General features: G+C 44.8%; 2 protein-coding genes across 3 annotated transcripts in view; one reads left to right on the top strand and one right to left on the bottom strand.

Moving 5' to 3' along the window:
* PHF21B (PHD finger protein 21B) overlaps positions 1–23520 on the top strand; it is a 553372-nt gene that overhangs the window by 340887 nt on the left and 188965 nt on the right. The gene's annotated exons all lie outside the window — the stretch shown is intronic.
* Positions 1–23520, bottom strand: part of LOC137560789 (uncharacterized) — a 308947-nt gene that overhangs the window by 150034 nt on the left and 135393 nt on the right. The window contains exons 5-8 of the mRNA XM_068271931.1: positions 14799–14847; positions 6439–6496; positions 3679–3770; positions 3069–3209 (exon numbers count right to left, since the gene is read on the bottom strand). Coding sequence (XP_068128032.1) covers positions 3069–3209; positions 3679–3770; positions 6439–6496; positions 14799–14847 — 340 coding nt within the window. The remainder of the gene's footprint in view (positions 1–3068; positions 3210–3678; positions 3771–6438; positions 6497–14798; positions 14848–23520) is intronic.

Raw genomic sequence — 23520 nt, 5'->3', positions numbered from 1 at the left:
CAAATTATTGATGCCAAGGACCCAAAAGCTCACAAACTTGGTCATTGAGTGTTTGTGTGTTAGGGTTAGAAAAAGTGGGCTGAGCCAACAGCAGCCAAATACATCTAGTTACTTAATATTAATCCTTAAAGTGGCTATACATCAGGTGACTTGGAGGCTGATTGACCTTCCAATTTATTATAATTGGAATCGGATGAAAATTGGTGCTGCCCATAGCATACACGATCGATGATGATGCAATGCTTGCATGTTTGCACTATGCATATTACAGGGCCAGAGGTAGGACACATACGAACTCTTTGGGGCCTCTAAGCAGCGTATGTGACTACGCAAGAGAATGTATTCAAGACCCCGGCTTTAACTTAGTTGTAACAATAGCAGTGGTTCCTGGATTGGTTTGCTTGAAAGCGCTTGCATGTGAGTGTGTAAAGGGTTAACGGATTTGTTTGGAGTGGGACTTCCTCTTGGCTAGGTTGAGGTTTATGTAGTTTCTCAGCTCTCCGCTGTTTGGCTGAGTCACCACAGGGTAAACATGTGTAACCCTGAGCTGACTCATTCTCTGCGAATACACAGTTCAGAGTGGATGTGCGACTCACTAAGGCTGAGCATACAGGACAGCAGATCGGTCACTCCTAATTACCAGTGACTGATTCCAGTGCAAAATCGATCTTCTCGTTCTCACTCAGAAGCAGATTAGACATGCAGGAAAATAGCGATAGAAATACAGGCTAACGTTCTGTGTGTACGTCTTTTTGATTCATTTTCAATCGATATCCAATCAGACAAATTATCAGAAATCTATGGCTATTTGAAAAAAAATCACATACGTGTGTACGCTAGCTTTCTTTTATATCAGATCAGATGTCAGATCCGAATATCAATTTGATTACTCGCTCGAATAGGATCTGAAGTAAAAATTGTGTGGTGTGCCCCCCGGTGCCCCGTGCATGTTATACATTACCTGTCCTCGGCCTCTGCTTGTCCCCGCTGTCTCTGGGCACACTCTATTCCTTATACACGCGCGCCACGTGGTTGCCTAGTAACATGGCCGCGTGTATGAAGTCTTGATGTCATACGCGCGCCCATACTAGGAAACCACGTGGGGTGCGCGTGTATGTAGAGCGTAATGCGCCCGGAGCAGCGGAGGACAAGCGGAGGCTGTGGACAGGTAATGTATAACATGCACGGGGCAAGGGGGGCCTCATTAGGGGGACAGCGCCGGGGGTTTCACACCGTTCCCGCTGTGCAGCCGATCATGCACGTCGGCCCAACATCTTGCAGCATGCGCGTTCGACTATGCAACCAATTTCAAGACCGAAATTGGTCGCATTGTCGGTTAGGCATGCACTCGCAGTGGCGGCACCAGGGGGGTGCTTGGGGGTGCTTGCAAGCACCCCCAAAGCAACCCCTGGTGTGAACTGACTTCAGGCGTGTAAGAGATGCCGAGTCAGTTCACAGCGGCAGCCCAGAGCAGCAGGCAGGGCTACGGTAAGATGGCCGCTCGAAGCCTTGCTCTGCAGACTTGGAGTCTGCAGTGCAGGGCTTTGGGCGGCCATTTTCCCGTAGCCCTGCTCGCCGGGTAATGCAGGCTGCTGCAGGAAGGAAGAGGATCGTGGGAGCTGAGCTGCGCGCCACAAGGAGGTCAGGAGAGGAGGAGGTCGGAACAGGAGGTCTTCTGACTAGGTGAGTAAATGGGTTTTTCTTTTCTTTTTCAGGTGGTGCTGCTGATTGTGCTCAGAACTGCTGAGCATTGTGCATATTGGGGTCATATCTGATAAGGATTGTGCATATTGGGGTCATATCTGATAACGGTTGTGCATATTGGGGTCATAACTGATAACGATTGTGCATATTGGAGTCATATCTGATAATAATTGTGCATATTAAGGTCATATCTGATAACGATTGTGCATATTGGGGTCATATCTGATAACGGTTGTGCACATTGGGGTCATATCTGATAACGGTTGTGCATATTGGGGTCATATCTGATAACGGTTGTGCATATTGGGGTCATATCTGACAACGGTTGTGCACATTGGGGTCATATCTGATAACGGTTGTGCATATTGGGGTCATTGAACATGTTTTTTGTTAAAATCTGCTCACATTACGTGTATTTTCTTGAGAAAACCTGCACAATTATGTGAATTTTCTGGGGAAAGGGTCACCAAAACTTGGGCCCTCTGTCTTTGCGTTGCACTTTTAAAGGGAACCCGAGGTGAGAATAATATTGAGGCTGCCATATTTATCTCCTTTTAAGTAATACCAGCTGCCTGGCTGCCGTGTTGGTCCTCTGCCTCTAATTCTTTCAACCATAGACCCTGAACAAGCATGCAGCAGGTCAGGGGTTTCTGGCAATATTGTCAGAACTGACAAGATTAGCTGCATGCTTGTTTCTGGTGTAATTCAGTTCACTACTGCAGCCAATAAATCAGCAGGGCTGCCAGGCAACTAGAATTGTTTAAAAGGAAATAAAAATGGCAGCCACCATATCACTCTCACCCTGGGTTCACTTTAAATTACAGTTAGCCCCGCCCTTATCCGGTCATGACCACCGGTTGTAGCCACACCCATTTTTTGCCGCAGCACAGGTCGTCAGCTCCCCCGGTCCAGCACCTGCATAGCACCCCCTAAAAAAAATTCCTGGAGCCGCCACTGTGCACTTGGCAGCACCGATTTTCATCCGATTCAAATATAATAATTGAATCGGATGGTTGATCGGCCGCCAAATCGCCTGATGTACGGACACCTTAATCCACTAGCAGCTTCAATAGAGTTATCTCGTTTGAGATAAGCACACTGCTTTTGACCTCAGTTGGCAGAACTAATTGCGCTGTAAATTCTTGGAATGCTTTGATCTCTCCCTGCTAACAGAAAATACAGGAAGTGAGAGCAGAAGTCCTCTATTATTGTCTCACACTGCCCCCTAGTGACAAGTGGCCATAAATACACATTACAGCAATACTATTTAGTAGAAAATAAACAAATAAATACATTGGCCTGGAGCACTTGAAAGCATGTAAATAAATTAGAGGCTGAAGGGGTAATCCCTTTGGTGGCCATACCTGAAGTATTAGCAGCATCTGGATGATGGCGGGCGGGACGCGGGCTCGCGGTCGGGATAAGGCGTCATCCAGTTTTAGGTTGAGGGTTATGATGTTTCTGAAGTGCAGTAAGGCCAGCTGCCGGATGGACGGCTCCTTTCCCTGGGGACACAACAGAGATAAAAGCTTCCAGTCACCGAGGCTTAACTCTGATCAGTCACTACAGCAGAACTTCATACAAAATGTTATTTATTTATTTACTGGCAATAGTGGGAAAGGGTTAGAAGGAACCAGGGGTGTAACCAGAGGGGGCAGTCCAGACTCCAGAGCTGAGGGGTGACGTGAGCAAATAAAGCCCTGACAGGAGATACTGGTCCTTCCCCCACTTCATCCAAATCTATAGATGAGTTACGCCATGGTCCGAGTTCTGTACGGTACCAGGCTTCTTTGGCCATTCAGATTCTTACTCTCCATGTCGGCAACTGAAACCTCCCAAATCTGTCCCCCCTCCTAATGTTTCCTAATTCTACCGCCTCCTCTTAGCGATGGATAAAATTATAGAGAGCTGGGACTGCTGTAAATTCCCTGAGATAGGTTATGCCAGCACTGATTATGGCCGGCACTGGGTTACCTGGACAGGATAGAATATGGCCTGCAGCATGGGCAGCACATCGCTGAAGAAGAAATCCCACGTCTCCGCTAAGGAATCCAGAAGCTTCTGTCCTGCAAAACACAAACATCAGCGTGTTACTAAATAAGTGTATCTTCTCATCCTTCACTCCAGTACCGACTGAAAAAATATTGTTAATATTTTCAGGTTGCAGTAACGGTTTGTCTACAGGAAAAGTCATGGGGGAAGGGGTGTTCATGCCAGGGCTGTGGAGTTGGTACAAAAATCATCCGACTCTGACTGCTCAGTTTATGAAACCACCGACTACAGGTACCCCAATTTGCTCCGACTCTACAGCTTTGGTTCATGCAAAAATCCCTTTACATTTCCCGGGACTAACAGCAGCTAGAGAGGAGCACAACTTTTGCATAAGCGTCATTTTGCATCAAAGTTCAATTATGATGCAAAATCGTAATGCAACATTTCTGTAAAAATGGTAATTGTAATCTTTCATAATTTCGTGTAATTTTGTACCAGTTTTAGAGGTTAAAGAGACTCCGTAACAAAAATTGCATCCTGTTTTTTATCATCCTACAAGTTCCAAAAGCTATTCTAATGTGTTCTGGCTAACTGCAGCACTTTCTACTATCACAGTCTCTGTAATAAATCAATGTATCTTTCCCCTGTCAGACTTGTCGGCCTGTGTCTGGAAGGCTGCCAAGTTCTTCAGTGTTGTGGTTCTGCTATGAACTCACCCTTTCTGGCCCCTCTATGCACACTGCCTGTGTGTTATTTAGATAAGAGAGAAGAGAGAAGCTGCTCTAATCAGCTGGATAAATTGTCCTCTGAGCTGGCTGGGCTTTCACATACTGAGGAATTACAGACAAGGGCAAAGCTGTTTGCAGGAAGAAAAGAGCAGCCTGAAACTTCAGTGCATGAGAACAGGGGGAAAGAAACACACAAATGATCTCTTGAGATTCAAAAGGAAGGCTGTATACAGCCTGCTTGTGTATGGATGTATTTTCTATGTGTGGACATACTGTACATCAACCTACTTCCTCTTTTGGTGGCCATTTTGTTTGTTTACAAACAAACTTTTTAAAACTGTTTTTAACCACTTTTAATGCGGCGAGGAGCGGCGAAATTGTGACAGAAGGTAATAGGAGATGTCCCCTAACGCACCGGTATGTTTACTTTTGAGCGATTTTAACAATACAGATTCTCTTTAATAGCAAATCCCCCATACATGCTATCGTCACCAGAATTGCAACGTACAATATGTTAATAGGAATAGTGGGTACAAATTAAAAAAAAAAAAAAGTTTCAAAATGACGTAGTTTTTGAGAAAATCGATTTTAAATATGTAAAGGAAAAATGTTTTTTAAACTGTCATTTTTCTAAGTTTAAAAAACATTTTTTGACTCGTACCCACTATTCCTGTTCAAAAAAACATTTTTCCTTTGCATTTCTAAAATCGATTTTTATCAAAAACTAGAAGGTCTTTTTGAAAAGTTATTTGTTTGACTTGTACCCAATATTCTCCTTAACATATGTAGCAATTTTGGTAGCAATAGCATGTATGGGCTGGTGCACACCGAGGGGCTTTTTCAGCGTTTCTGCAGCCGCTTGGTCAATGTATCTCAATGGGGTGGGTCACACTAGAGCGGGAGGCGTTTTGCAGAAACGCATACTCCCGGGGTGAGGCATATTTTGGACTGCGGAGGCGTTTCTGCCTCAATGTTAAGTATAGGAAAAACGCAAACCGCTTTGAAAAACGCTAGATCAGAGCGGTTTTCCAGGCGTTTTTGTTACAGAAGCTGTTCAGTAACAGCTTTACTGTAACAATACATGAAATCTACTACACCAAAAACGCTTCACAAAACCGCAAAATGCTAGCTGAAACGCTACAGAGAAAGAAGAAAAAGTGTTTCAAAATCTGCTAGCATTTTGCGGGTTTTGGTGTGCACCGGGCCTATGGGAGCTTTGCTATTCACCATTCGGCACGCAATTACACAAAAATGACACGAAAATTACGCAAAATTAAGAATGATTACACAAAATCAATTGCATTTACAAATCGTACTTACATATGGGCGAAATTGCTAAAATGTACGTGAAATTTTGCATAATTGTAAGCTGACTACTACCATCACTAAAAGCAACTTCTGGTAACAGATGGTACAGGTCTGTTATCGGAATTGCGCGCGTGGTGCATTTTTGCAAATTCATGTGCATCAGACATCTAATCTGCATCAATAGCATCCCATTTGACCAGCGTTGTATTTTTTTTTTGTGCGTTTTGCAATTTTTTTGCACAAAAAAAAAATAAATCACCACATTTTGTGCAAAGATTCGATTTTGAATTTAAATGCATTTCTGAAAATGAGATTCAATTTCATGTAAATTAGCTTTATTGGTGGTATGCACAGAAAAATCACAATCCGAAAATATGCATAAAAAAATGCACACAGCACTTGCAAAATCACATAGGGAAAAAAAAAGGAAAATACCCGAAAAATTGAAAACAGCGAAGCCGAGCATGTGAAAAAAGAGAGGAAAATCACATGTGAAATTTGCATGGATAAATGTGAACACTGCCTACATGAGAAGCTAATTATTGTGGCTTTCATGCAAATTTTATGCAAATTGTATGGAGCTTGGAATTAGGCCAATCAAAACGTACTTCCTGTTGATTGTGATCGGCCCAATTTCCATCTGCATACAGCAGGGGAAATACTTATAGGAGAAGGCTTAACACAGAAATAGAGCAGTTCCAGCTACCTTCATAGAAGCGGATCTTGTCTCTGAGGATCACCATCCCCTTAGTCAGAAGCTGGTTCTGGAAGGGTAAAAACAACAAGGTCATATTGAGTAATTTAACACTCCTATGTCTCATATAATAATGATAATACAATGTAGTATCTGATGTCAGAGGTAAGTATGTTCTCCACCCGCCAAGGCTTGGTTCCTCCATTGGTGAGTTCCTACCCCACCTGCTGGCCATAACATGAACTGCATGCAGAGATCCCTATGCATAATTTTCAGTGGCAGAGCAATGTGCAAGTGGAGTTCTCGCCATATCCCTCATTCTGCCATTCTTTTTGTTTTTACCCACGGCAGATTTTTGTTGCACAAAACAAATGAGATCTTTTTTTATTGAAAAACCGACAATTTTTATGAACCTATTTTTATTAAAAGTCTAACATAAATGCAATAAATGCATTATTTACCCCCTTAAGGACCATTATACATATTAAAACATCCTGTTTGCCCCTGTTAACGACAAACATATGTTTTAATATGCTGCTCACTGCTGCCACCACCGTGCATCTGCACTCCCGCGGCGTGTACCCGCTGAGACTGACACATCTGTGATTGGTGAACGGGAACATGTGTTCCCTGGGACAATTAAAGAGCTTGTAAGGGGAGAATCATGGCTTCATCAAGAAGCCAATGATCTTTCCTGTAACAACACAGCCTGTGTGCTTTGAACACTGTTCATAGCACACAGAAGTAGTGATGTATGCAAGCAGCTCGACCTCAACTGCTTTGCACATAAGCTTAACAATGCAGGCCCAGCCACAGGTGCCCAATCAAGGACGCGCACCGCCAGGCCAGGGCATGCATACTAATGAACGCGTCCGGGCCAGGGCATGTGTACTACTGTGGGACATTGCGACCCGGAAGTAGTACAAGGTCAGGCTGCCCATAGATGTTCGCCGGCGAGCAGTTCGCCACCATCTCTACACAGGATACATTAAAAATACACATTTTACACTACAATCTACACCATATAAATAAAAAAAAAGTAATTGAAACATTTTTTCGCCCTCCCCTATCCCTCATAGTCACCAAAATGATGCACGTGTAAAAATAAAAAAAAAAAAGGTGACAGCATTTTTTAAAAAATACATAAATAGTTTTGTAAGGGACTCAGCTTTTTTACTATGCATATAGTGAGGGTATATTACTGTCAATTTTGCAAATAAGGGATTGCTTTTATTGATCCGGTACAAAAAAAAAACCCCAAACTGAAATAATGCACCTTTATTTCAAAATAATTTATTGTTGCCATACATTCTACTAGGGACATAATTTAAACATTGTAATAACGGGGACAAATAGACAAATAAAATATGTGGGCTCTATTTACAGTAGCATTGTTAATTTTAAAACTATAGGGGATGGAATAGGAGAAATAGTGTTTTTTCCCCCATGTTTTCCATTTATAATGAATAAAAAGTAAAGTAATTACTGAAAAAAGTATCACCCCTTAAAAGCCTAAATTGTGGTGAAAATAAAACAAGGTATACATCATTTTGGTGTGATAAGTAGTGAAAAAGTTATTGGTGAATGAAAGGGATTAGTGCTGACAGGTGAAAATTGCTCTGGTCCATAAGGGTAAAAACCCCTTAGTGGTGAAGTGGTGAAGCAGTTCAGGCTATGTTCCATGCACAGATCTGCAGATCCCCTCCTGTACACCAGACGATACATGCAGCACATAAACTGACCACTGCAAGAAAATCTATATTATGCTAAGCCTCCTAAAGGGTGTTTTGTTTCCAGTTGAATTCTACTGAAAGATTCCCATAGATTGGAAAGCAATATTTGTATTTGGGGGCAGCTCCCCTACCACAAACCTCACCCTAACCCATCCCCTCAACGCTACAATCGTATGGAAACATTTGGAAACCCCTCTCAGCCTACATAATAATTACTCTACTGTCAACAAACAGACAACAGAGTAGTAGGGGCATCTCAGCACCCTAGAGAAAAAGACATAGGAGACAAAAAAACTGCCAAGCCAAATAGCTGAATATGTTTTCATATAAGGGATATCAACAGTTACGGTAATTGTACTACTCACAAAGGCGGGCTGCAGAGGGGCAACCGACCACAGGAAGCAGGTGGAGACAACAAACCCGACTCCACTCGGGGTGGTCCAGCCGGATCTGGGTGTGGTCGCTTTCCTTGGTAAAAGTGGCAGATTATCGCTATGGTTTAAACCATATGTAGTCTGTCTAGACCTCTCCAATGGGGTGTGTTGGGGGGTAAATAAAGCACAATTTGGGTAAAGAGGCGCCCCAGTGTGAATAAAACTGAATTAAAGGACTTACGGGGCCAAAATGACGAAAATGACACTTTACCTTTTTATCTGCAGAATCCACGAAGGACGCCCTCCGCGTCCTCCGCTCCGTACCGCCGTCAATCTAGTCCTTTTAGTTCCCCCAGGGCTTGTCCCGACCTCACCGAACGGGTCGTATTGTCATTCCACCCCTAAGATGGCCGCCGCCTTGATCCGCGGCTGCGCAGTACGCTTTGCTGCGAGTGCGACTGCGCAGCCTTTAGCCCACCTCCAGCCGCGCCCGACGTACGCTTCAGGAGGATGCCAGGAACCACTACGCGGCTGGAGGTGGGCTAAAGGCTGCGCAGCCGCGGATCAAGGCGGCGGCTATCTTAGGGGTGGAATGGATGCGACCCGTTTGGTGGGGTCGGCACAAGCCCTGGGAGAACTAAAATGTCTAGATTGACGGCGGTACGGAGCGGAGGACGCGGAGGGCGTCCTTTGTGGATTCTGCATATAAAAAGGTAAAGTGTCATTTTCGTAATTTTGGCCTCGTAAGTCCTTTAAGAACAAGAGAAGATCGAAAAAATGAGGTGGTTTACCTCAATGATGAGATCTTTGTATAGACAGATAAATATTTATTTACCACAAATATTTATTTACCACAGGATATATATGCTAAATAAATATTTCTTTGTCTATGCAAAGATCTCGTCGTTGAGGTAAGCCACCTCATTTTTTCTATGTTATCTTGTTTTTAATCCAATTTTATTCACACTGGGATGTCTCTTTACCCAAATTGTGATATACAACAGAGGTATGTCTTATTTCCTAGGAACTGTGAGCTGTTGTGTTTTCCCAACCAAGATGTTTAGTGAAGCAATATTTAGTTGTGTGATATGAATTACCGGTAAATTGTGAAAAACTGTGCACAAAATCCAGTAATTTTGCTGATTTGAATGCATGTAACTATCCAATACTGATAACTTGGCACACCATACTGTTGGGATTTGTTTAATAAGCCTTGAACTTCATAAACAGGCGTGTCCAATCATGAGAAAAGGTATGTAAGGTAGCCAATGGCAAGTCCCGCTTCTCTTTAAAGGCTCATACACACATCAGACCATAGTCTTTGGAAAATGAAAGATCACAGACCAATTTTACCCCCTTCCATGTAGTATGAGAGCCATACCTACACAGTCTATTCTATGGAGCTGAACTCCACATCAGATAGAAATCTTTGCAAGATGCTGCACACACAGATGCTGTACACATGCAACAGATCAGTATCTCCTGCCAAATGCATTCATAGTCTATGAGATTTGCAGATCCTCATACAGGGCTGGAACCCACAGGAGCGCTTTTGGCAGCGTTTTGGCAGCACTGCGATACGCTAGCAGTTTGCCAAAACGCTGGGCTAATGTTAATGGATGGGGCAACTTCCACAGGAGCGTTTGCGTTTCTCAGAAACGCAAACGCAGGACCTGCAGCATTTTGGGAGCGTTAGCGCTTCAATGTAAAGTATTGAACCGCTAGCGGAAACTCTCAGCAAAAGCGGTTTTGCTAGCGTTTTGCGGTTCGGCACACTGTAACAAAATGAAAAATAATTCACAGGACCAATCAGGATAAAAACGCAAAACGCTACGCACCGCTGGGCAAAAAAATACAATGTTGCAAAACATGACCAAAAACGCACATGAATCCGCTTGCAAACCGCTCAGACAAACCGCTAGCGGCTGCGTTTTGCGTTTGCTGATTTCAGTGGGTTCCAGGCCACACACCTTGTTTAACCACCCTGGCGTTCTATTAAGATCGCCAGGGCGGCTGCGGGAGGTTTTTTTTTAAATAAAAAAAAACTATTTCATGCAGCCAACTGAAAGTTGGCTGCATGAAAGCCCACTAGAGGGCGCTCCGGAGGCGTTCTTCCGATCGCCTCCGGCGCCCAGAATAAACAAGGAAGGCCGCAATGAGCGGCCTTCCTTGTTTTGCTTACATCGTCGCCATAGCAACGAGCGGAGTGACGTCATGGACGTCAGCCGACGTCCTGACGTCAGCCGCCTCCGATCCAGCCCTTAGCGCTGGCCGGAACTTTTTGTTCCGGCTACGCTGGGCTCAGGCGGCTGGGGGGACCCTCTTTCGCCGCTGCTCGCGGCGGATCGCCGCAGGCGGCAGCGATCGGGCAGCACACGCGGCTGGCAAAGTGCCGGCTGCGTGTGCTGCTCTTTATTTGATGAAAATCGGCCCAGCAGGGCCTGAGCGGCAGCCTCCGGCGGTGATGGACGAGCTGAGCTCGTCCATCCCGCCTGGCTGGTTAACAGACATTCATCTGCAGATCAGATCCACCAGGATAGATTTTCAGATCTACAGATGATTGTCTGATCTGCAGATGAATGTCAGTTAAACAAGGTGTGTATGATGATCTGCAGATCTCATAGACTATGAGGGCTCGTTTCCACTGTAGCGAATCCGCATGCGGGCACTGCATGCGGATTCGCATACTTAATGTTACTGTATGGGGTTGTTTCCACGTGTGCGGCGGCGGCGGCGTTTTTCTGTGCGGGGAAAATCTGCACGACAGGGTCGTGCAGATTCGCGTGCCTCAGGAATGCGGGCGAATCGCCGCTAATGTATTTAATAGTAAAAACGCATGCGTTTTTACATGCGTTTTTACCCGCGAATTCGCGGGCGATTTCGCACCTTTTCAATGTTATTTTGCCCTGGCAGTGTCATGGTTAATTTCGCATGGCACCCTGCCATGCGAAATCGCACGCGAAATCGCGGGTAAAAACGCATGCGGAAACGCATCCGCATGCGTTTTTACAAGCGTCGGAATGCGGCCGAAATCGCGTCGCAACAGTGGAAACGAGCCCTGAATGCAATTTGCAGGAACGGATCTTTGGCAGGAACAGATCTTTTGCTGATACTGCTCTTTTGTGTCTGTACAGCATCGGTGTGTGCAGCATCTTGCAAAGATTTCTATCTGATGGGGAGTTCAGCTCCATAGAAAAGACTGTGTAGGTATGGCTCTCATACTACATGGAAGGGGGTAAAATTGGTCTGTGATCTTTCATTTTCCAAAGACTATGGTCTGATGTGTATATGTGGCCTGAGTCTCCTCTGAAGAATGACAGCACCGGATCCTCAAAGCAACTCCCCAAAGAGCTGGGAACAAAGATTGTGCCATATAATGGTTTAGGGCAGGGGCGTCAAACTCAAAGTGGGCCGAAATTGTACACTGGGACCTAGTTGCGGGCCAACCTCAATGCCTACTGGCCACCTTTCTCCCTTATAAAATTCTCTGGTGTTTAGTGGTCCTCCCTCCCTATACAGTTCCCTGGTGTGTAGAGACCCCCACCCTCCCCTATACAGTTCCCTGATGTTTAGTGCTTTCCCCCTACCTCCTCATATGGCTTCCCTGATGATCTAGGGCTTCACCTCCAATATAGCTTCTCTGGTGGTCTAGAGTGGGCCAAACATAATGCAAAGTGGGGAAACCACGTGAGGGCCAAATTTAATAGCTCTGATGGCCAAATTTAGCCTGCGGACCGGAGTTTGACATGTATGGTTTAGGGGAAGGCTACAGAAAGCTATGTCAGAGGTTTAAAGGGAACCTGAACTGAGTAAAATTATTTAAAATAATAACATGATGTAGCTGCAAATGAATATTACATACTTACCTCACCGTCAGTTCTTCTGAGAAGCTCACCATTTGCTTTTTACAGTGATCCCTTCCAGTTCTGACAAGTTTTTGTCAGAACTGAAATACACCAGTTGCTGTCCGTTATATATCAGCTGCTGTCCGTTACAACTGAATGTGCAAGGTAATGTCCATGTTTCCCTATGGCTCAACTGGGTGATATTACAGTTTAACAGTTTGCTGACCAGGAAGCTGTTATGGGGTAATGGCCATTTTCAAAATGGAGGACAGACAATTCCATTGATCACAGTGGACAAACAGGATGCAGGAGAGGAAAAAGAGATTGATGAGTAGACTACACAGGAAGTAAGTATGATGTGTTTATGTTTATTTTGACTTAATTTTCAGTTCAGGTTCTCTTCAATCTGTCAGTTTGCTGTGTGTGGTTCACAGAGGTTCTCATTGCATTGTGGGAAATAACAGCTTTTTCCAACTGCCAAGCAAGCAGCTCCCTGTGTGCATATACTGCAGACAGTGGTAGGGAATGAGCAAGCGGGACATGTATGTGCGCGCATTGCGGGGGGTAGCGGCTGTGACCTAGCGCCCATTTTCTAACGGGCGGGCCTTTTTACTAGTCAGGGAAAAAAAGGCCACAGGCATGGTTGCTGTAAAATTCAGGTTTGGTGGGCATGGAAAAATACAGGAGCGGCAGATGCGGAGAATTGTGAGAATGGCTGCAAACAACCCACAGATCACCTCCAAAGACCTGCGAGAACATCTTGCCGCAGATGGTGTCCCTGTACATCGTTCTACAACTCAGCACATTTTACACAAACAACATCTGTATGGCAGGGCGATGGGAAAAAAAAGACCAATCTCCACTCATGCCACAAACAGAGCTTTTTCTTTTTTTTGTAAGCAAAAGTTTATTTAGACAAGCCAGATTCATTTCGGAACAAAGTGCTTTGGACTGATGAGACAAAAATTGAGTTATCTGGTCATAACGAAAAGTTATTTGCATAGTGGCAGAACAAGACAAAAGCCTGCTGCCTACTGTTAAATGTGGTGGAGGTTCCCGATATGGGGCTGTGTGGCTAGTTCAGGGAATGGGGCACTTGTTAAAGCCCTTTTCCTCTGGCTTCAGTCTGATTCAAAACAAGGATCGCAGCTGTTTAGCCAATCGCATAAGCGAGCTCTGTTTTTCGCACAAATGCAATTGCCTGCCTGAGTGATTTTCGTTGCAGTCGCGTTTCGTTCCCGATGGTTGCACCGTTCAATCGCAGCAAGTGGAAAAGGCAGCTTGTGCAAACGCAGCGCGATTATGCTTGCTAGTGGAAAAGAGGCCTTAAACACTTCTCCACTACAGGTTATTTCCTCACTCAATTTTCACACTTCACTCTCCTTCTATTTATTTGCAAATAACTTTATTGTTACTTATCACACCAAAACTAGAAGTATATTTTCCATTTTGTGTTTCTTTATACTTTCTGTATATCAATAATTACAAGCCTTCATTTGAAAAAATAATATGGACATACCCTTATGACATACATATTCAAAATGCTAAGTCCCTAAGAAAAACTATTTATGATTTTTTTTAATGCTATCACATTTTTTAAACAAGTGGTTTATTTTGGTAACTATAGTGGAGTGGGGAAGTAAGAGTTTAAAATTAATGGGGGAATTTAATTTTTATTTATTTTAACAGATGTATGTGTAATTTTACTTTTTGCCCACTAGATGTCCCCACACTATCCTGTGTACTGTACTACACAGGAAGTAGTGTCAAACTGTACTATTTTACTTTCATTTTGTGAATGACCATCGGCATCTCACTTATATCTGATGATCATTCACTACTGGAACTCTGATTGGTGAATGGGAACGCATGTTACTATTCCTGGCTCAGTACTCTGCTGCGGGGGGCGTGAGGTGCGGGCATGTGCGCTACATGTGTATTTCCGCCCCTGGTGCTGAAGTGAAGTGCACAGAGTCTGATGAATTCAACCCAATATCAATAGATTCAGCAGCATAATGTTCACACCTCAGTCACAAAGTTGAATTTACACAGGGGTTGGATATTCAGACAATGACCCAAAACACAGAATCTACAAAGGCATTCATGCCTACAGCGTTATGGAATGGCCGTTACAGCTGTAATTTACATAACAGTCTATGCTGAGCCAAAATTTTCTGTGCTAATTTTGCCTGACTTGCGGCTAAAGGCTATTAACATTATTTTTTTACATTAGCCGTTGTGTGTGTGTGTGTGTGTGTGTGTGTGTGTGTGTGTGTGTGTGTGTGTGTGTGTGTGTGTGTGTGTGTGTGTGTGTGTGTGTGTGGGGGGGGGGTTATACAGATGGATATTAACATACACACGGCTATAGCAAAACATTAAAAAAAACCCTAAACAATAAATATTGCTAGTGATGGTCATACCTGAAGGTATTCTGTGAAAAAGGAGCCCAGTTCGGTTTTTAGCAGCTGTCTATGGAAGAAAAGCAAATATATATATTAATACAAGCCAGAGCGAAGAGCAAAGTTTCAGTTTATGAGAGAGGTGGAGATTCAGCCAAACTGAGTTGAAGTTTGTGAATGTGGGCGGAGACAGGGCAGACCTAAACCAGATGAAAAACTATAAATGTGATCATTTGTTGTTGTCACCATTGTTAAATGTCTGTTTTGGTGTATGAAGTTCTCTAAATGATAATTTTACTACAGTTTCCCCTGTTGGCAGTATCCTTTTAGGCTGCTTTCACAGTGGGAGGTTACAGGCGCATGTTAGAGCAGCCTGTAACGCAGCCCCACCGCACAGTAATCAAAAGTCAATGGGCTGTTCACAGTGCTCACGTTGCGTTACATTGTAATGCAGCACGTCAAGTTAAAGTGCTGCGTGCTGTACGTTATAAGCGGCTAAGCCGCGTTAGACTGTTTGCACATGCTCAGTAGTGTTGGAGGAGGAGGTCTCCCCTCCTCCTCCTCCGCCAGCCACATGGCTAATTAATATTCACTGCACGGTGTGACGTGCAGAGTTTACTTCCTGGAGCGGCCGCTCTGTGCGGCGATTGGCTGACGGGACCACGTGATGCCGCATGCGCACAAGAGTACGTATCACGGCATCACGGACACCAGAGTGAGCTGCACAACGCGGCTCACTCTGACGTCCAGATCCAGCACCACCAGGCGTTGCGTTAGGGGGACGTTATGCGACCATAACGTCCCATAAAACGCAACGTCCTGGTGGGAAAGTAGCCTTAAACTGCAGTATAGTAAAGCAACCACAAGATGTCACTGTCTGTAGAATGATGTGAAGATCTCTATGACATTGTGGCTTTCTGTATTCTCTGTGTGTTTCTCTATGTTCTTAGTAAGCTGCATTACATGATGGTTGTGTATGATTTATCTCTGCATGTTTTCTTCGGTAAAGAGTTCTAACTTGTTATACTGGATGCCTATGTGCGTTTACCAACCACTCTATTCCATCATCCCCAATTCCTCAACTCTTGGATCATCCAGTCCTCCAGAAGTCTAAGACCAGTGACCAATGAACCACTGCCGAATTCACTGCAGTGGAGTCAGACTTGTTTCTGTTAAATTCCAAAGAATAATGAAGGCTGACTGAGTGTACTCTGGAGAGAATCTGGAGAGCAGTGGGTGGTCACTAGTGAGCCAGAGTTCATCAACTCCACCCACAGACCAGTGTTGTGACCGATAATATGCAGCAGCCTAAACTCCGCCTCTTTCCCAGCTTGAAGCAGATGTTAGATGTGTAATTTGGCTGCACACACAGTCCCTCCTCCTGAATTAAGTGAAAGAGGAGATCTGTGATCATGTGTGCACATCGATAATTGGTCAGTATAGATAAGTGGCTGCTTAATTTCAGCTAAAATGTGTTGCAATCAGTGAGGGACCTGTCCGCATACATTAAAATGTTTTTCTTGCTTGCCTGGACTTAAGGTAACCATATACAAGTATGTAGTTCTGTCAGTGAACTTTTTATTATTGTCCTGTGTCCTTATTTGTATGACTTCCTTTAGGCACAGACAGCGACAACAACAAATAAAAAACTTCCTGTTTTTTACAGCACTTCCTGTTTATACATCACTTCCTGTTTATACAGGAAGTGGACAATCTCTCCAAGAGTGACACAGACAACAACAAAAGCATTTCCACAGAATGGGAAAGAGTTAAAGTTCCTGGCGAGATTTTCTTGCTGTCCTTTATTTCCTGTCCCATTTGCATAAATCTGTATAAAACTGGCATAAATTTCACTCATTAGAAGTAGCAAGGCATTGGCCGTCCCTTATGGACAATAAATAAAATGAGTAGAGCGGATTAATATACCGACTCCTTTATATTAAATAGCTTGTTCAGAGACACGCGTGGAAGTTCACATAACTTACGCAGCGAATCTGAACGCCCTGCGGTAGCAGTACGAGAACCGCCATGATCATAAAACCTAATAACATATTTATGCGGCGATAACCCAAAAAACATAAAAATTCATTCCTCCAAAAGGCCAGCCGTCGCTATTCAAAGCACTAAGATAATATAAACCGATAAATGTTTTACGACTTTAATTAAGCGCTTTTTAAAACCAGATTTACGGGAAAAGTAAAACCAGCGATTTCCAGGAAAGACATATAAGCCACAGTCGTCATAATTAGACTGTCCGGAAACGTTTGCGCCGTTCATGTCAGCGGTTACTTGAGTCGGGGTGGAACAAGGCCAAGAAAATGCTGGAAGATACGGAGGGTGAAGGACCGCTTATTAAATATCGCCGTCACGTCGAGCTGTCTGCGGAACGAGGATAATACGAGAGTCAGACGATCTGTAACATTCTGGCCTTGAATTTCCAACCACCATTCTTCTGGGAAGATTCCTCATATGGTACTCTCAGAGAGTCTTGGATCAATTAGATCATGTGACAGATTAGTACATCTCTGATTGGCTGCTCACTGTCACATGTCATGTCTGCTTCCTGTATAGGTTAACAGAGCAAAACTAATCTTATCACACAATCAAATCGATCGCAAGTTCACATATAGGCAATTGTCACTGATGGGAGTAGTAATGAGATGCTAATTATTTCAGCTGGCATGCAGATTTTATGCAAACGAAATTACCAACTATTTAACCTTCTGGTGACCGCCGTAGGTTGAATCAACGTCCAGCAGGAGGTGGTACAGTTCTGACCGGACATTGATTCAACGTCCGCGCTATAGAACCGTCCCGAGGCGATGGTGCGCACCCGAGAGGGGAGATTAAGCTGTCATATGACAGCTGGCATCTCCCCTCAGTGATTAGCAGCCATCGCGTATGGCTGCTGATCACACGATCACTACGATTGCTGTCGGATTGTAGTGATCACTTTGACAGCTGCGGCGGCAGGGGGGAAAAGAAGAGGATCCACTCACCTCCCTGCTGTTCCAGCGACGATCGGCGCCCCCCTCCGCTCTGGCCGGCATCTCCGCTTCATCTGACGTCAGCGCCGGGTCCCGGCTTGATGACGTTATCAAGCCGCGACCTGACCTGAGCGTCATTTGGAGCAGAGATGCCGGCTGGAGAAAAAGGGGGCTACTGCGGCTCATCGCTGGAGCCTGGAAGGTGAGTGGCTGCTGGTGGCGTAAGGGGGGACACTTACCACCATGGGGGGGGACACTGCCCAGCCAGCCACAGACAGGATCTGGCCGCCTGACCCCCCCAAACGCGCGCACCCCCCTCCACCGCAAAATGCCCTGGTCCTTAAGGGGGGTTAGGTGGCCGGTCCGGAAGTGGTTAAAGTACATCTGAAGAAAAAGAAAATAAAAAATAATAAATAAATAAAGACTGATACTCACTTAGCACCTGTACACACTGCTGCGCTTTTAAAATCGCATGCGTTTTTTAATCGCAAGGTCTTTTGAAAAATCATGAAAATCGTGAAGACCTGTACACACTGGTGTGATGCGATTATTCTATTTTCATGAAGGCTTCGCGTTTTAAAAATCACATACGATTTTAAAAACGCAGCGCAAGTGCAGCAGTGTATACAGGCCCTTATGTAGAGAGGCGTACATAGCACTTTGCCACCCTGTCACTTTGGCGCAGGTTGAGCTGAATGACGGCTCACCCTGCTGCCGGCGAAATTACGGTTGTTGTTAATTACTATTCCCCCTTCGAGTCACTTGGAGGGAGAAGTGATTAGGAGTCCAGAAATCAAATTTTTGCTATAGCGTGCCAAACTAAGGTGCTACACAGCTCTCCTACATGACGCTACTGGATCCTATTGAGCTGCCCCTGTCCCCTCTCGGCCCCCCCTTGTTCCAGCACTGTCCTCCAGTGAAGTTACGCTGCCCTGGAAGGAACACTTGTGTCCCTGAATGCTCCCCAAGACAAGCAGCTCCATAATGCGCTCCCAGACACGGCGTAACTTCAGCACTGGAACGAGGGGACCGAGAGGGACAGGGAAGGTTCTATAGCAGGGGTCAGGAACCTTTTTGGCTGAGAGAGCCATAAACCCCACATATTTTAAAATGTAATTCCCTGAGAGCCATACAATATGTTTCAAACTGGGACAGTGCGCATGCGCAGCAGAGGGCTCACGTCCCGGTTGCTATGGTGATGTGTATACAGTTGATCCGCCGGGCAGCGAAAGTGTCAGACATGTCTTCAGCTTCTCTTGGGTTTCAAGAGATGGGCATGTCATCCGGACTGTAGTGCGCAGACGCAAAGCTACTGCACCAGCGCAGTACAGTCCGGATGACGTCAGCATGACTACGTGAGCCACGCGTTGGAGCGCAAGTGGGCCTCGTATACCATAGGGGACCCCGGGCCATTAGCGGGGGGCGGAGCTGCGGCGAGGGCACAGGACGGCTGCAAGGGGCTGGAGGAAGCCCCACGTAAGTGGATTTTTATTTTGATTCTTCCTGGATGTGTCCTTTAAGAAGAAAAAAATGGATACCGAAAAGACACAACTATGTAACACTCCCTGTGACATCACTAATCACACAGATAACAACTGATGGGCAAGAGACGTATTTTCATAATTTCAGCCACATTGGTCCTTTCTATTATCACTACTTTTCCTTCATATCAGCATTTAAAATAAGCAATATATATTCGTTCAGAGTAAAGGAATTAAAGGGAATTAAAGGGAAAAACCACTTTTTTTTTACCTGGGGCTTCTACCGGCCCCCTGCAGCTGCCCTTTGCCCGCGCTGTCACAGAACGATCCTGCGGTCCCCGCTGCAGCTTAGTTTCGTTTTTGACGACTGGCTCTGTCACTGGCCCACATCGGCTGCGCAGGCCCTGGCCACGCATGTTCTCATTTGCACTCCCGTGGGGTGCGCAGTAGAGTATTTCTCATACTGCGCCTGCGCAGGTCGCTCCCAGCTACGAGAACGAGGACGCCAGGCCCGCGCGGGAGCAGTGGCTGGCGATCGAGCCAGTCGTCGAAAACGAAAGCTAAGTAAAACTTTTTTTTTTAGCCAGGCTGAAGTTTCGTTCTGCAACCCAGAAACACATTTCTTAGTCCTACAGAAATACACAGATCTGTACATTGGTCCTGAAAGAGGGAGGTGTGTGCAGATTGTACCTAGACTGGAACTAGGCCCTTAAGTGCACTTCCTGTTGATTTTGATTGGCCAATTTCCTAGGTTATAAGGTTATGGTTGGGAGACAGGAAGGGTTCTTTCATCAAGGTTAGGGTGAGGGAAAGGGTAGCCTAGCTTAGTTAGAGTAGCAAGGCATTGAATTTTCATGATAGGGGAGAAGAAGGGGCAGACACTAGGAAGGGAGGTTTTGTAGCAGGGACAACCATACTATCCCAGGAAAAAAACACATACTGTATATAAGTAGATCAATACTTGTTCTGAATAAAGAGAAAACTGTTCCAGGCATTATCCATTTTTACTGCCTCTGACTGAAGCCCATCCTATTCCTGATGTCATTTCCTCCCTTACTCCTTTTTTTTCACCTAGAAACTGCACTGTCATATCTAGCTTGCTTTGTAGATTGTATTCCACCAACTTCTGCAGAGGGTGAGGTGTATTTCCCTTCTCAGCCTGTTGTCACGCTGAACTGCCCTCAGCCAATCAGTGAGGAGCAGGAATGTGGGAGGAGAGATAACAAGCTTCCCTCTCCTCGGCAATGTACCAGAATAGAGCCAGGCTGACTGAGATAAGATTCATTACAACAGAGACATTAATGATTATATTGGAATGTTTGCAATGCAGACTTTTATGTAGACTACATAATAAACACAGAGCAGTGAGTGAATGGAATTTGATTTTGTGGCTGACAATCCAGATTTAAGGTTAGAGTTTAGAATTAGGAGACATGAACGGTTTTGTTTTTTGTCAGGGAGGGAGGTAAGTGTTGGGTATGATGAAGGTTGCTCAATGAAAGGGGAAGATTAGGTAAATGGTGACAAGGACTAAATTCTTGTATCCACTGATTGTAAATGACTGTAAACGACAGATTCTCAGACGTTAAAGGGCAACTGAAGCAAGAGGGATATTGAGGCAGCCATATGTATTTCCTAAAGCAATACCAGTTGCCTGGCAGTCCTGCTGATCCTCTGCCTCTAATACTTTTAGCCATAGACCCTGAACAAGCATGCAGCAGATCAGGTGTTTCTGACATTATTGTCAGATCTGATAAGATTAGCTTCATGCATGTTTCTGGCATTATTCAGACACTGCTGCATCCTAATAGACCAGCAGGACCGCCAGGCAACTGGTATTGTATAAAAGGATATACATATGGCAGCATCCATATTCTTCTCACTTCAGTTGTCCTTTAACCAGTCAGATATGGCAGTAAATATTGATCAGTGATGACGTTATGCATCAGATCGATAGCGCAGTAAGTCCAACATTAGAGCCAATATATACAAATTAGTTAGTTTTGCCTCTTTATCAGATCATTTATCGTTTAAGAAATCGACTGGAGAGACTGTTGGCGGCAGATCCCAATGGCGCAGACGCTCCGCGATCTCCACGATACTGAGGTAAGATGCTACAGATAACCCTCTACACTTCTCTTCCCAGTTTGCCGCGTTCTCTCCGCCTCCAGGTTATCGTCCCGCGGGGAGCCCAGCCGGGAGCTGAGCTGTGACAATATTTACACATCCAATGACCCTCTCAGGCGGCGTTCTGCATTTATGTCCCCGGTCCCATTAACCTGTAGCAGAGTCATATAGCCAATGGTCCTTGTCGCCAGGACGATTATAGATTTATAGACAGGTTCCTTCTCCGCTTACTGAAACTCCCGAAGAAAAACATGAACATTTGCTCCATTAAATTAAATCGTTTCAATTAAGGAATAATTACTCTGGGGAGCGACAATTATGCGCGATTCTGTCACCGCGGAGCTAACAAGGGTCAGCTGATCTCCCCAAGGCGAATACATTGGAAAATACAACTGGGGTAAACGAAAAAAAAACTGCAGTAGTGATCACAAAATGGTTTTAAAAAATAATAAAAATAAGAACATTTCATTAAAGTGAACCCGAGGTAAAAATAAACGGATGAGATAAACAATTATATTTATCCTCCTACTCCTAAAATGTCCTTTTCTAAGTATCCCATTGTTTTATATTTAAACATTTACAATGTAGGTTGAATGTTGCACTGTCTAATCAGTGGCAACCTATTGAGTGTCCCAGAGTTAGAAAAAGGTGAATAGTTCCTGTATTTTATTTCTCCCGCCCCTCAGAAGTTGTATTCTGCCAGGAAAACCTTCATGGCTGTAATGACCTGATCAGTGATGGTTACTATATTCCCAACAAGGTACCAACAAGACAGAAGCTGCCACTTCCAGGCCTAGAAATTCACTCAGGTAGCAAAACAAAGTAACACAGCCTGGTTATTAAAGTGGACCTGAACTCAGAACTTCTTCTCTGCTCTAACAGATAAGCAACAGCATCATAACCTTTAAAGAAAAAACATTTCTTTGTTACAGCTGCTTAACACTTCTTTCATGGAAGCAGACATCTTGTTAACATCCTGTGCTTTCAAATTAGCCTCTCTGCTGTGGCAGACAGCTGACACGGCTGAGGGATCAAATTACAACTTGTGATTAAACACAGATGAGGGGGAGTTAGAGAGACATGCACCCTGTATGTATTTAGCGTGTTTAGTCAGTCTGTTTTCCTTCTGTCCTGTTTAGATCCACTTTAACCCCTTCGGGACTGGCCACCTAACCCCCCTTAAGGGCTGGTGCACACCGAGCGGGATTTCTCGCGTTTTTACATCCGCTTGCAGATGTGGAAACGCTTGGGTAATGTATTTCAATGGGGTGGTTCACACCAGAGCGGGAGGCGTTTTGCAGAAACGCATACTCCCGGGCTGAGGCGTTTCTGCCTCCAATGTTAAGTATAGGAAAAACGCAAACCGCTCTGAAAAACGCCTGTTCAGAGTGGTTTTGCCGGCGTTTTTGTTACAGAAGCTGTTCAGTAACAGCTTTACTGTAACAATATATGAAATCTACTACACAAAAAAACGCTACTCAAAAACGCAAAACGCTAGGTGAAACGCTTCATAAAAATAAGAAAAACCATTTAAAAAAACGCTAGCATTTTGCGGATCTGCTAGCGTCTTTTTGGTGTGCACCAGGCCTAAAGGAGTTATCTAGGCATTATTATGCAAAATAAGTGCTACATAGCTGGGGCTTCGTCCTGCCCCAAGCTCCCAGCATGTCCCTCGCCGCAGCTCTGCCGTTAGCCGCTCGCCAACGCTGCCTCCCGATACCCGGCGATGACGTCAGGCCGACCTGGAGGTGTAGCCAGGTGTGCCCCCTGGTCCAGCGATGAGCAGCTGTGGAGCCCTCTGCTCTGGCCAGCATCCCCGCTCGTACTGACTCTAAGTTCCGGTCACGTCTTGATGACTTCATCAAGCCGGGACCGACACTTATGTCAGAGCGAGCGGGGATGCCGACCAGGGGCTGATCGTTAGGATGCAGTAGTATCTGAAAAATGCCAGAAACAAGCTAATCTTTCAGATCTGACAATAATGTCAGAAACACCTGATCTGCTGCATGCTTGTTCAGGGTTTAATGCTAAACATATTAGAGGCAGAGGATTAACAGGAGAGCCAGGCAAATGGTACTGTTTAAAAGGAAATAAATATGGCAGCCTCCATATACCTCTTGCTTCAGTTGCCCTTTAAAGGTTCTCTTT

This window comes from Hyperolius riggenbachi, chromosome 3, assembly GCF_040937935.1.
Source record: "Hyperolius riggenbachi isolate aHypRig1 chromosome 3, aHypRig1.pri, whole genome shotgun sequence".
Lineage (NCBI taxonomy): Eukaryota > Metazoa > Chordata > Amphibia > Anura > Hyperoliidae > Hyperolius > Hyperolius riggenbachi.
This window is presented reverse-complemented; position numbering and strand designations above follow the sequence as displayed.